This window comes from Antrostomus carolinensis, unplaced genomic scaffold, assembly GCF_000700745.2.
Source record: "Antrostomus carolinensis isolate BGI_N321 unplaced genomic scaffold, ASM70074v2 Scaffold38517, whole genome shotgun sequence".
Lineage (NCBI taxonomy): Eukaryota > Metazoa > Chordata > Aves > Caprimulgiformes > Caprimulgidae > Antrostomus > Antrostomus carolinensis.
The window spans coordinates 1-13,183 of NW_010325992.1; the positions used below are offsets into that span (position 1 = coordinate 1).

The 13,183-nt window shown below is 40.0% G+C and overlaps 1 protein-coding gene across 1 annotated transcript; it reads left to right on the forward strand.

The window, feature by feature from the left end:
* Positions 1-1,837: 1,837 nt before the first annotated feature.
* On the forward strand, positions 1,838-12,598 carry LOC104520347 (E1A-binding protein p400; the record flags this gene model as incomplete). Its single annotated transcript, XM_010171438.1, has 6 exons — positions 1,838-3,160; positions 9,401-9,488; positions 9,907-10,014; positions 10,723-11,102; positions 11,353-11,655; positions 12,413-12,598. Coding segments are annotated over exons 1-6 (2,388 nt in total), but the record flags the coding sequence as incomplete, so codon positions are not given.
* Positions 12,599-13,183: the final 585 nt, after the last annotated feature.

The window sequence follows — 13,183 nt, forward strand, 5'->3', positions numbered from 1 at the left end:
TAAAATAATAAGACCTTGTCACTGGAGATAGGGGATATCATTTGAATCTTAATTATTTGGTGTCGGTGCCGTGAAAGAGTCGCAATACCGCCAAGTATCGCAGCGTTATTCCGTCTCCAGGAAAAGGCGCCTGTCAGGAGCGGGATGTTTTCTCTTCCCGCTCTGCTGAGGGATCTGCCTCAGGTTTGAGCTCCGAGGAGCGGGAGGGAGGAGACCTGCCCAGAACGGTGTTCCCGTCCCTGTGCCGGCTGCGCTGCCCCGGACCTCCCGGCCTGAGGGACCCCCTCCTCTCCGTCCGCCCCTTTCCTCTATGCAGCCGCGGGTGTGACAGCGCTGCGCTGCTCCCGCGCCTTCCTGGGGGCAGGGAAGGGAATATCCCCATCCCCAGGGACAGGGAAGGGAATATCTCCATCCCCAGGGCTTGAGCAGGTTGCTGCAGACAGCCCGGGCCGGGGGAGCGGGGAGCTGTGCTGTTTCCCTGCCCCAGCAGCAGAGGAGGAACGGGCAGGCAGAGCCCCATCCCGTACCTGTCCGGTCCTGCTGCCGTGTTCACACGTGTAACCGAGTTAAGAGTTAGGAGCAAAGACACATACTTGTGTGTGTTTGACCTGAAATACCAAAAACGAAACTGTTGTTTTCAAACGATGAGAGAGATTTGGAAATAAATAAATAAATATATTTTTTGTTGCTGCTCCTGTGTAACACCCAGCCCTGAGTCTGCCTGTCAGTGGAATTTTTGTTTATCACCGATTGAAATACAAAACCAGAATGTTTTTTGGATTTCTGGATAGCTTGGTTCAATAAACAGCGTTTTAAATTAAATGCAGATTTGGATTAATTTTCATCTCTTTAAGGGCATGTTCTGAAGGAAAGAGAAGGCAGAGTTAAGTATTGGGTGCAATACTTTTTCAAACATCTTCGGTAGGGAGATTTTTCATGATGCAATTTTTCTTCAGTAGCTACAACAATAAAGTTGAGTAGTTTGTGTCTGTTTTTATCATATTTTTAGTTACTGTTGAAGAAACTTGCTGTACATTTTAAGCAACTGTTGTGTTTTACGAGAACATTATATTAAGTGTTAAAAGTGCTGAAACACTGGGAATAATGAAGCCAAAAAAGAGTAGCTATTTTGGATATTGGAAACTGTCGGTTCTTGAAGTTCCACAGAAAGGGAAAAAGTATTTTTTTTAAATTGTCTGAAGTCATTCTGACTAGCTAAGAGGAACTTCCAATACCTGAAGGGGCTACAGGAAAGCTGGGGAGGGACTTTTCATAAGGGCAACTAATGACAAGACAAGGGGAAATGGGTTTAAACTGAAAGAGGGGAGGTTTAGATGAGATATTAGGAAGAAGTTCTTCACTGTGAGGGTGGTCAGACACTGGAACAGGTTGCCCAGAGAAGCTGTGGCTGCTCCTCCCTGGAAGTGTTCAAGGCCAGGCTGGATGAGGCTTTGAGCAACCTGGTCTAGTGGAAGGTGTCCCTGCTGATGGCAGGGGGGTTGGAACTAGATGATCTTTAAGGTCCCTTCCAATCCAAACCATTCTATGATTCTATGAACTTACCATTTGTAAATCTATTCAATAGCACTGTGTTAGCTAGAGAAATGTGTGAGGGATTTAAGTGAGCTTTTGTGGTGATGAGGGTTTCAGATAATTTGCCTGCTGATGTAAAACATTTTAAGTAATTGCAGAGATAGGATAACTGAGTTCTTACCATCAAGTAGTCTTTCAAATAGTAACCAAATAGTTTCAATTACAGAACTATTCTTACCTTCCCTGAATTTCTGTTTCTGTGTGTTTCTTTAGAGTATACTGTAAACCACCTAGAACAGTGAGAATGCACCATGGTAATGGTCCTCAGAATGCCCAACGCCAGCTCCAGAGGTCCAGGTCCTTCACAGGCAGTGAGGGAGAAGAGCAACAGGCAAATTTACCCCAGTCCCCTGCAGCTTCTTTTGCACCTTCTGCAAGTCCATCTGCGCCCCAGTCCCCCAGTTACCAAATTCAGCAATTTATCATGAGTCGGAGTCCGGTGGCTGGGCAGAACGTCAACATCACGCTGCAAAACGTCGGACCGGTGGCTTCAGGAAACCAGCAGATCACTCTGACCCCACTGCCAATTCCAAACCCGACGTCACCCAGTTTTCAGTTCAGTCCCCAGCAGAGGCGGTTTGAACATGGATCCCCATCGTATATTCAGGTCACGTCACCGCTGCCCCAGCAGGTTCAGTCTCAGAGCCCGACGCAGCCCAACCCTGTGCCAGTGCAAACGTTACCCAACGTTCGGGCCGGCACTCCGGGCCCTGGGCTGGGCATGTGCAGCCAGAGCCCTACTAGAGGCTTTGTAGATGCTAGTGTGCTTGTGAGACAAATCAGCTTGAGTCCTTCAAATGGTGGACACTTTGTTTATCAAGAAGGACCAGGAATTGCACAAATTGCTCAAGGAGCTGCTGCACAAGTACAGCTTCCATCTTCTGGGACGACGGCTACGGTAAGGGAGCGCAGGCTTTCCCAACCTCATTCGCAGTCTGGTGGCACCATTCATCATCTCGGTCCTCAAAGTCCTGTAGCTAGCGGAGCAAATATGCAATCTTTGACTAGCCCGGGCCACATTACGACTACCAGCTTGCCACCCCAAATCAGCAATATTATCCAAGGGCAACTTATGCAACAGCAGCAGCAAGTGCTTCAGGGACAGCCGCTGGGTAGAGCCATTGGATATGACAGGACTTCTGGTGGATTGATAGCAGGAGTTGGAGGACCTAGTGCATTTGGAATGACGTCACCACCTCCTCCCACAAGTCCTTCACGGGCCACTGTACCACAGGGGCTGTCAAGTCTTCCTCTTACTCCTACAGTTAACACGACAGTGAAAAAACAACCCAAAAAATTGGAGGAGATTCCTCCTGCCAACCAAGAGACTGCTCAAATGAGAAAACAATGTTTGGATCATCACCACAAGCAGATGGAAATCCTTAAGGAAACTTTTAAGGAATGTTTGATTGAACTGTTTTTCCTGCAACATCTTCAAGGGAATATGATGGACTTTCTGGCTTTTAAGAAGAAACACTGCGTTCCACTGCAAGCATACCTGAGGCAAAATGACTTGGATCTGGAGGAAGAAGAAGAGGAAGAACAATCCGAGGTCATCAATGATGAGGTAAGAAATCCATTTGTTAATGTTTTGAAATGAAGTCGTAGATGTAATTGTGGCACCTAGGTTGTGAAGTATTAGAGAATGTGACAGTACCTGAAAAATCATTTTTACTTGATGAAGTACAGCAATTTAAATAGTTGGTCTGAGAGGCTGCAGTTCTGCTGGGTAGTGTGATTCCATGGGTCGGTTTGAGTGTGCTGTTAGATGTGTGTATTTAAAAGAAAAGAATAGAGAGGTGAAAGGAGCTTTCACTGTCCGAGTTAGTATGTAAGCGAGCACACAAATAATGATAGCATTGGTGTGGAAGCTGTTTTAAGCTATCAGAATGAATCTAAATAGGAATCAGAGATTAAATTTCACTTGCTAGACTCATGCAAACCAAAAAAGAATGAGCAAAAAGTCTTGTAAGAGGTTAACCTTTATTTGACTCGTGTGACTTTTAACCATAGATGTTACTGAAGTTCAGTGTTGCTGTGGCCAGTAAAAAACCTGAATTAATCTAATTATTCAGAGAGGACACGTGAATCATAATGTATGTGAGTCCATATTAATGAATAAGGTTACTCAGGCTGTCTCAGAGCTCTGTGCATGGATTGCCATCTAAATGTTCAAACAAATAGCACGTGCAGACTGGGCATTAACAAGTTAACTTTGTTATTTATGCACAGGTTTAAAGTTAGTTAATAACTTGAATTCACTGTTTAGTAATGGCAAAGGATTTGCAATAAGCTTGCCACAGACAGATGCTGTGCAACTTCCCCTGCACGTTTGTACCCATGCACGCAGCTCTTGACCCGCAGCACCCGTGTGGGTGCTGGAGCAGTGCCTAACTTGTGCAGCATCTACTTGCAAGCCTACATGGCAAGCAGTTGCAATAGGGTAGATATAATTGATCACTTGGCACTCATAAATACCTTTTAAAATTTGTAAAAATTATGTATGGCTATACAGTTGCCAGTTTGTAAAGAACCAAACCAAACCTGTTAGTGAAGAAACTCATATTGCTTTGAAATATCTGTTAGAAATTAGTATCTTCAGTGAAAATTGATGACTCTCTTAGGTGTGAATCATTAGCAATCGTATGTTCAGCTGTAATTTGTGGGAAACTTTAACAGTATAATAGCTGTAGTTTAATTTGTTCATTGTTTCGTGGTTTAAACTTCTTGACTAGGAAAAATATATTTCTGCTTGTGATAGTTATTGATAATTTTGAAGGAATCACTTCTCTCTCTATGTATATAATAACCTAAAAGCTAGCCCATTATTGTAATTTTTGACAATGGATATTCATTTTTTTTTTTTTCACCTGATTTGTATTTTGTCAAATTGTTTAGGTGTTCTTGTTGAGTTGTGCGTTTGTCAGCTGAAATACCAGGTATTTTTAACTACAGTATGCCCATTTTGAGAGATCTCTAGGGGGTGTAAATTCTATAGGTTCGTTTAAATTGGTGCTATCACTACGACTGACATCAGTTGAGGCTCTACCCCTCCTCTTTGGGGTTTGGAGTTGGCTGTACTTCACTGCCTTCTTGTCATGGATTGTCTTTTGTTTGTGAAAGCCGCTTGTCTGTTAAACTGCTGGAGAATTTTGCAAAGTGCAACAGCAAAAGTCTTGATGTGTTTTCAGATGCTGAATCCTTTTGACAGATTAAGACATCTTTTGAGTATGTTCTTTCTTTGTACTTTTTTTTTTTTGTCGTCTTCTGTTTTATTTCCCCCTCCCCACTCTTTATCACTTTCTGCTAAAGCAACACACTTCATCCCTTGCCTCGAAAGGTTGATCACTTTGGGAATTGAAGGGGAGAGCGAATGGTGGCTGTGCTCATTGCTTAAATAAATGTTGGAGCTCTCTTAAGTTCAAACTGTCTGTCATGCTAATTTGTTGTCCATTAGGAGCAGCAATCGTTAAATTTAAAACACACTTTTATGTTAACTGGATTTAAGAAAAGGTTTCCAGTGGCGAGAAGTCACTATAAATAGTCAAAGCCCTACTCTGTTCTGCTATTAAAAGTGAGACAGAACTCTTCAGAACCGGCCTGTGTTCAAACCCAGCCGTGCTGATGGGCGTGTAGTTATAATCCCCTCTTCAGTGAGGTACCATCAGTACAAAACAAGTGTGTGGAACAGTACAAAAAAAAAAAGAAAAAAGAAAAAGAAAAACTTTTAAAAAGAAAATGATTCTCCCTTCTTTTTTTTTTTCCCCAAATATTTCTCTCAGGTAAAGGTTGTGACAGGAAAGGATGGGCAGACTGGTACTCCTGTCGCTATAGCAACCCAGCTTCCTCCAAATGTTTCTGCTGCTTTTTCATCCCAGCAGCAACCATTTCAGGTACTTTTCAATGGTTCTAAAATGTAGTTTCATCCCAGATTTTTTTTCTTCATTCAGATTTGATATTTCTTAGATGAATTAGAATTTTCCCAAGAGCCCATCCCTTATCATCTAAACAAAACAAAACACAAAACCTTTGCAATCTTCAAATGCATCAGTATTAATGAAGCCTTGAGGAAGTTAAATCTTTGTCTCCAGGTTGCTGGCTTATTTCATTAACTTTCAGCTTGAATGTTTTCACTTTGGTTTATTTGTCTTTTGTTTCCCTAATGCATTTGGTTCATTTGTGCATTCTGCATAGTGATAATACGGATTCTTTTGTCTGTGGCATTGTAATTGTGGATTTCTTCTAAATTTCTTTTCTTTTTTTCCTTATCTAGTAAAGGTTTTGAGTATGGCTACAGAAGGTTTTGGATTTGCCTTCCCTGAAATGTTTTAAACAACAATAATAACCCTCTGACACAATTTTTTTAACTAACTAACTGCTTTACATTTGCTCTACCACAAAGATTGGGAAGAAGAAACTGAACTGCTTATTTTTATTATGAGTCCTTTTTTACATTTTTAAATCTTTTTCTCTTGTTTTATTTTTTGCATGAGTGAATACTGAACAAAGTGAAGAAATTAATCAGTTAATATTTTTGTTGATCAGTGATGATGCAGCTTTTAAATTCAGGCTAGTATGGGTTTATGCAGCTACCCTTAACTCTGTGTGACCCAGACACCATTGCTTCCATACCCTGAGAAGTTATACACCCTAATTCCTCTGCCACTGAAATATTTACCTTTTAGCTCAATTATATACACTTGAATAGCAAGTGTTAGAGGATGAATTACTCTGCTGCACCAAGGAAGCTGTAGAGTCTGCACTGCCTTCACCTAGGTTTTGCAGAGTGGAGAGTTAAATGAAATGGTTTGTGTTCCTGTGTGTTACAAATGGGATGTTCACTGTGATATTTTACAAACGAGTTGCATAGCAAAGGGCTTGCAGTGAGAGCTCTTTGTTAGGGTCAATACTGTCTTGGAAGCCTCCTTAGGTAGTCAGGCTTCATCTAAGCTGTTTTAAATACATAATATTGTATGAAGTTATTTATTACAGTGATGAGGATGATTGTCAACCTCTACCTACACCAGTGATGAAGTACTTCTGAAAGTGTTATACCATTTCCCAGCTCTTTCAGAGAAACTACCACGTACATGCTAAAACCCTGCAAAACTCTCTGTGTAACTGTGGTAATAACATTTTAGCACAAACTGTTAACAGAAAGCATCATCTCTTTCCATCAGTCTTTGTCTTTGTAACTGTTTATAGAGAAATAATGTGTCCTGATCGGCATCATCATTCAAATGCGAGTGCCTCAGTGCAGCGCTCAGAATGATTATTGTGGGCGTGCTGCATAATTATGACCTCTGGAGAACTACATTATTTTAATTAAAGTTAGGACAGTTTTAGTCTAATATTAGTGGTATATGACTGCAGTTTATAAAGATGTAACATCTTTGCTCTTTGAGGCCTCTGGCCTAAATTACCCGGTGATAATGCAGACAGCTGGGAGGTATACTCTTGTGAAAATGTCAATCAGAAAATCTAAAGTAGAGATGCAGCTTGAAACTGTGAGTGTGCAATCATCCAGAGTAAGAGTGCAGGTGAAATAAATGGCATTTGAACCAGGGTTTGGAGAACATACTTTCTTAAACTGATGTCCAGAAAGCATTTGATGCAAACAGGACATAAGCTGAATTTGTTAATTAATCCAGTAGCATTGTAGAAAATAAGTTTTTGTGACTTATTTTGAAAATTCTATAAATGCCTCAGTGTGTGGTGCTCTGCCAGACACTGGCCATTGGACTTGATATGTGCTGCATGTCTGCTTTACGAGAAGAGAAACATTTCAAAACTTCATCCATATCGAGTGTGACATGGCAGTGAACCATGACCATCGGGGATGGATATGAGTCAAGAGATTCTTAAAATCAACATTCACATCTCAAGGCTATAGCAGTATCGCTAGAGTGGCCATAAAAGCCTTCACAGCAACAAAGAGATTAAATGTTATTAATTCATAGCTATTGATAAAATGATGAGTGAGATGAGATGTATTCAGCTCAAAAAGGACTGTTGGAAACTGTCCTTTTAGGTGGTGATGGCTGTATTTATGAATACAATTTGATGAAGCGTTGAAGATGAGGGTTGTGACTGCTGTGGTTTATTTCTGTATAGACTGATATTCACTTCCTTAGGCTTGATTTACATTGGTAAAATTTATCTTCCAAATCAGAGAAGAAAAGACCTGTGAAAAAACTAGAAGATTCTTTGGGGAAATTGCTGTCTTTGCTATGTTGTCATGATAAATTTTCACAACATTTGCAAATTTTTACTGTACCTTGTTATGGCAAAGGTTCTCACCATGAGAAAATTACACATGGAGAACCTGAGTGCTAAATCAGCTCATTTTCTAGGATGTGGAGGCTGCCATACATAAAGTCTGTGTTTGTGTTTTCTGATAGAATGTCTTAAGACCTTTCTTGGGATAGCCCTTATTTTTCTCATGAGGTATCATGGTAGAATATTGGCTATAGCATGGCTAAATATTGAGGAGAACTTAAAAATAAGACTTGAAAACTCACTGAAAAGAGTTGGGCTTGCACAAACACTGACGGACTTTAATAAGTATATGCCAGTACTGCTGAAGGCCCAAAGAGCAGGGAAATTATCATATACCCAAACTTGTTTGCTTCAGTTATCCCGTACGTGAGTCTGCCATCTGAGTTTGATGCTGAAAGGATTATCTAAGATATATTCTCTGCCATCGTTCCAGTATTAATTGTAATATTTTTAAAATAAAATTTTCCTGCACTGTGTAATACTGCTGAAGCTAAACTCCAACTTGCTGAATCAAACCCCAGTGATTTCTTTTCCATCTCGATATCGATAGTGCTCTTCCAAGCTTGTTAATTCATAGTTGTGTGATGTTTATCCTCAGACAAAATGTCCAGTAATTTCTGATGTCACATTAGCCTTATGGCAATATGATGTTTCTCCTCATTGAGTTTCTTCATGGTACTCATTTTGCCAGCTGTGCAAACAAGCACAAGTCTAGCATCTGGAAAACTGCAATTGCAACTTGTAACTCGGCTGAGATTCTTTTATTCCATCTTCTGAGTCTCAACAATTTTTCCTGATATATTTCAAGGCTAACTGTCATGGAGCTCTACCCTGAGAGGGACAGCGGTGGAGACTCGAGTGAGCTTAAACTGCCCTCAGGACGAGAGTTAATTTGTGTGTTACTGACGTTTCACACAGTGAGAAGGATTAGATTTAACAAACCTATTGGCTCTCATTTCTTATTTTTGGCTCTTGTTAGTTGTGATACAGTTTATGTGTAAATTCTCTTTTCTCATCTAATTTCCTTTCTAATTAATCCTGTAATGAAGTCGCAATGTTTAATATTTGTCATGTCAGCTTTTTAGTGCAGCTGTATGAATATGTCATTATGACTTCATTGCAGCATTATGCAAATGATGAAGGACAATACATTAGTGGAAATTTCCATTTATTAAAAAAAGGGAAATAAATATCGAACAAGTTTGTTTTGGGGTTTTTTTTTACATATCCCATTTTCCTGAGTTTGTTACCACGTTTTTAAAAATGTAGACATGTATTATATATAACTAACTTCATCAGTTTAGTTAATGTTTTGAAATTTAAACTGGACAAAGAGTATCTGATCATTATGAACATATAAAACTTTCCAGCAGGTATTGAGTGAGTTGAGTCTCGTTTTCTTTGTTGTTCAACTGTTCTGAAGGATTTGTTCTGCGCTGGCCTCTTTAGATCCATTTGTAAATTACACCTTGGTGTTAGACTATCCACAGATTGAATTTTTGTGATTTTTTTTTCTTTTCCCCAATAGCAAACGCATACAGGGACTCCAGTAACTGGGACTGTGAACACCATAGAAATTGAAGCTTTTAAGAGGCAGCAGGCACTCGCACCAGCAGGTATGTTCCACAGACAGAATTTCACTTTAATTCTTTTTTTTTTTCCCAAACAGTTGATGGAGCCCACTGTTCTGTAACTCTTGAAGTACATTTTGCCTCACCTCGGGATTTGCCAAATCCTTAGGACTATCTATTGTGAATGGTGCTGTGTGAAGGGTGCACTCCACTCACAATATATAGGACTGGATTTGGCAGGCATGGAGACATTTTTAGGTTGAATGTTCTGGCTAAGAAGACTGGAGATGGCCAGCTTGAAGTTACAGGGACTCTGCCCTTGGAGCATGTTCTTCATAAATGCTACACATGTATAGTAGTCGTAGCTTTCCGAGCCGATGTTGGAATCATGTGTAGTAGTGTGCTTTGTAAAATTGAACCCATTCCATTATACCATGCCATAAATGGAATTTGAATATCACAGATTCGTCTAAGAGACCACGAATTGAAGTGGGCCGTCATGGGATGGTTTTTCAGCACCCGGGTGTGGCTTCAGGAGTTCCTCTTCAACAGCTAATGCCAACGGCACAAGGTACTGTGTCACCACATGCCAATTGCACATTAATTTAACAAGGAGATGTTAGTGATGTGACTAGAAACTTGGGCTTCTGGCCTTCCAAGATCCTAGTCCCACCACACACTTCTCCATGTAAATTAATACTTGGTATGCAATGCCTGGTTTGTTTAAGGAGCTGAGTGACGGGCTCCAAAGGTGCATGTGGGCATGGAAATACGTCACAGGTGCTGATGCAAAATGGTTAATCTGAGAATTCTGGAACTGAGCCAATGATTTATGAAAAGGAAACCTCCTAATTTGCAACATCATGACAAATTTTTATACATTACTCATGCCAAGCTTTAGAATATGTGTTAGAGTGAATGTGTTAAGAACTAAACATTCTTTAGACTTCATGCTGTTGTTTTAGGTTAAAATCCATTAGCTCACCAGGGGTTTTTTTTTGGTTTTTTTTAAGTGTAAGACATTTAGAAGACATTTCCTGACATCTTTTCTTATAGTTGCTGTGCTCCAGATTTTAGTTGCAGTCCTTTGCATGAAATATTTTGTTGTTTATTGTAATGGTGATTTATTTTGTGTTTGTGATGTGGTATTTTCAAGTGATGATGTCTTGTGGCAAAGTAAGTAACAATTAGTCTATCGGACGTTGTTCTCCTCTTTATATCAGTAAAGAGCATTGAACGTTTTAATTTCATCTGTCTTATGCTTCCTTTTGCTTTGTAGGTGGAATGCCTCCCACTCCTCAAAGTGTACAGCTGACTGGACAGAAACAGAGTCAACAGCAGTATGACCCATCTAAAGGCCCTCCTGTGCAGAACGCAGCAAGTCTGCATACGCCTCCGCCGCAGCTGCCAGGGAGACTGCAGCCTGCAAATGTCCCTATGACGTCTCTCCCAGCTGCGCTGCAGCTTTCACAGCAGCAACCACAGATAGTGGAATCTCCAGCTCAGCCTCAGATTCAGGTGAAGATCCAGCCTCAAAGTGTACCCCTGACTTCCACTCCACTTCCAGCACCACTTCAACAGCAGGTGCCACCAGCAATCCATGTGCAAGGACAGACGCCAAACCAAGTGTCACAGCCACAAGCTACAGTACAGCAACAGGTACGGGAACTTTATTGGGATGAAAATGTGTTTGTTTCAATGCCCAGTAAAATCTAAGAGCATTATCTTCCTGAAAATATATGAAAAATGTTAACTTTTAAAAATTCTACTGGACATTTAATCCTTTCCTTATAAAAATGCAGGTGTACGTTTTTTATTAAATTAAAGTCTGCATGTTTTTCTGCTGTAGTGTAGCCCAAGACAGTATTTTGACCTAAACTCATCACTAACAAATGTGTTTTTTGAGCAGACTGTGACTCTGACACGACCATCTGCAGATCCTGCTCAGACCTCTCAGCGTCTTACGGCAAATACACTACCACCTACCTCATCCGTTGCGCCAGCAACTGTCTCAGGCACAACACCGCCTTCTACATATCCAGTACAAACAAACAGGACCTCTCCAGCAACTAACAAGTCCCTGTCTCCTATTGCATCAAAACCCCCAGGCTTAGCAGTAGCAGCAACACCTAAAACACAAAGTCCAGCTCAGAATGCAGCAGTATTACCACAGGACAACTCTCAAGACAAGCTTGCTGAGCAAGTAAAGCTGGTAAGATTTTTTTGTTTTTCCCAAAAACTCACGAACCATTAACACACAGATAACAATTAACATGAGCAATGTGTTTGAGTTACGAAAATTTGCTGTTTTTCAGGGGAATTGAGTGTTTGTGGTTCTTATTTATTTATTTATTCTGCTTTACATACTGAGATTTGCTTTTATGGGCATTAGAAGTTGAAGATGACTTACTGGTCTTCGTACCATTGTTGCATTCTTTCTCTTTATATTATCTAACTACTCATTTGAGATGACTGCAACCTTACTTATTTTTATAGCTGGAGGTGTTGTTTTGCTTATTTACCAGAAACATCATAGAGGACTTGTTTTTTTCACAAAATCAAGCAGTATTGAAAATGAAGATAATTTATCTTCTATGGATAAATACATCTGCAATTTCAATTTATGGAAAATAAAGTTTATCTTACTGCAGTTTGCATATATCTTGTAACTTTTTTTTTGTGCTGCCCAGTGAACCTTTTTTCTCCTGTTATTTAACAAAGTGCCTCTTGTAATACAGGTTGAAGTACTGTGATTCTCTTTACGTATAAGTTGAATTTAGTCTGTTAATTTTTTTGTTGATGCAGTGTTCAGACTTCATTTTTGTAATGACCACAGTGTGTCATGCTGTTACAGCTTTTTATGCTGTCAATTATTTTGATTAAGTGGGAGCAATTGTAATTTTTCTATTTGGCTACTATTTTAGGTGCATTCTGCAGCTTCATTGTAACTATGTGTACTTCTTTTTAAGGAAAATCAAATCCATCAGCGAATAGCAGAACTGAGAAAGGAAGGTTTGTGGTCCCTGAGGCGACTGCCTAAACTCCAAGAAGCTCCAAGACCAAAATCTCACTGGGATTATTTGCTGGAAGAAATGCAGTGGATGGCAACTGATTTTGCACAAGAGAGAAAGTGGAAGATGGCAACTGCTAAGAAGGTACTTGAGAAACATTTTTTGGACTCAGAACACTCAATCTTGATGTCCACTCAGCTTGGTGGCAAAGCTATTTAAATGATCTTTTTCTACAGATAGAAGTGATGGGAATATAAGGCACCAATTTTTAACTCGAATGAGAAGCCATGTTGTCAGCTTTGGATATTCTAGCATTTGAAACAAACTAATTAATTGTATTGTTTTTGGATGCAACTACTAGTTTTGGATTTTATTCCTCTCAAAATCAAATAGCTTAAGAGCCCCAGTCAATATGTTGAGTGTGTCATATTTAAAAAGTACAGCTATCATGCCTGTCTCACGAATCAGTTTTTCCCTCTCAATGAAGAGTAAGTATGGAATTTTGTAAATAACTTACATTGAGTGTGGTTGTCTGTCTGTCTGTCTGTCTTCTTTCTTCACCTCAGAAAAAGGAGAAAACATGGAGTTCTAAGGACAGCAGTGGAAACATGGAAGAGCACTGTTTCCATAGGGGAAGAGAGTAGCACAGTAGCAATAATTAAGTCAGTGATGGAATGAAAATTGTGGTGGTATGAGATGAAATATGTAAAATCTGTTTTACAATAAGCA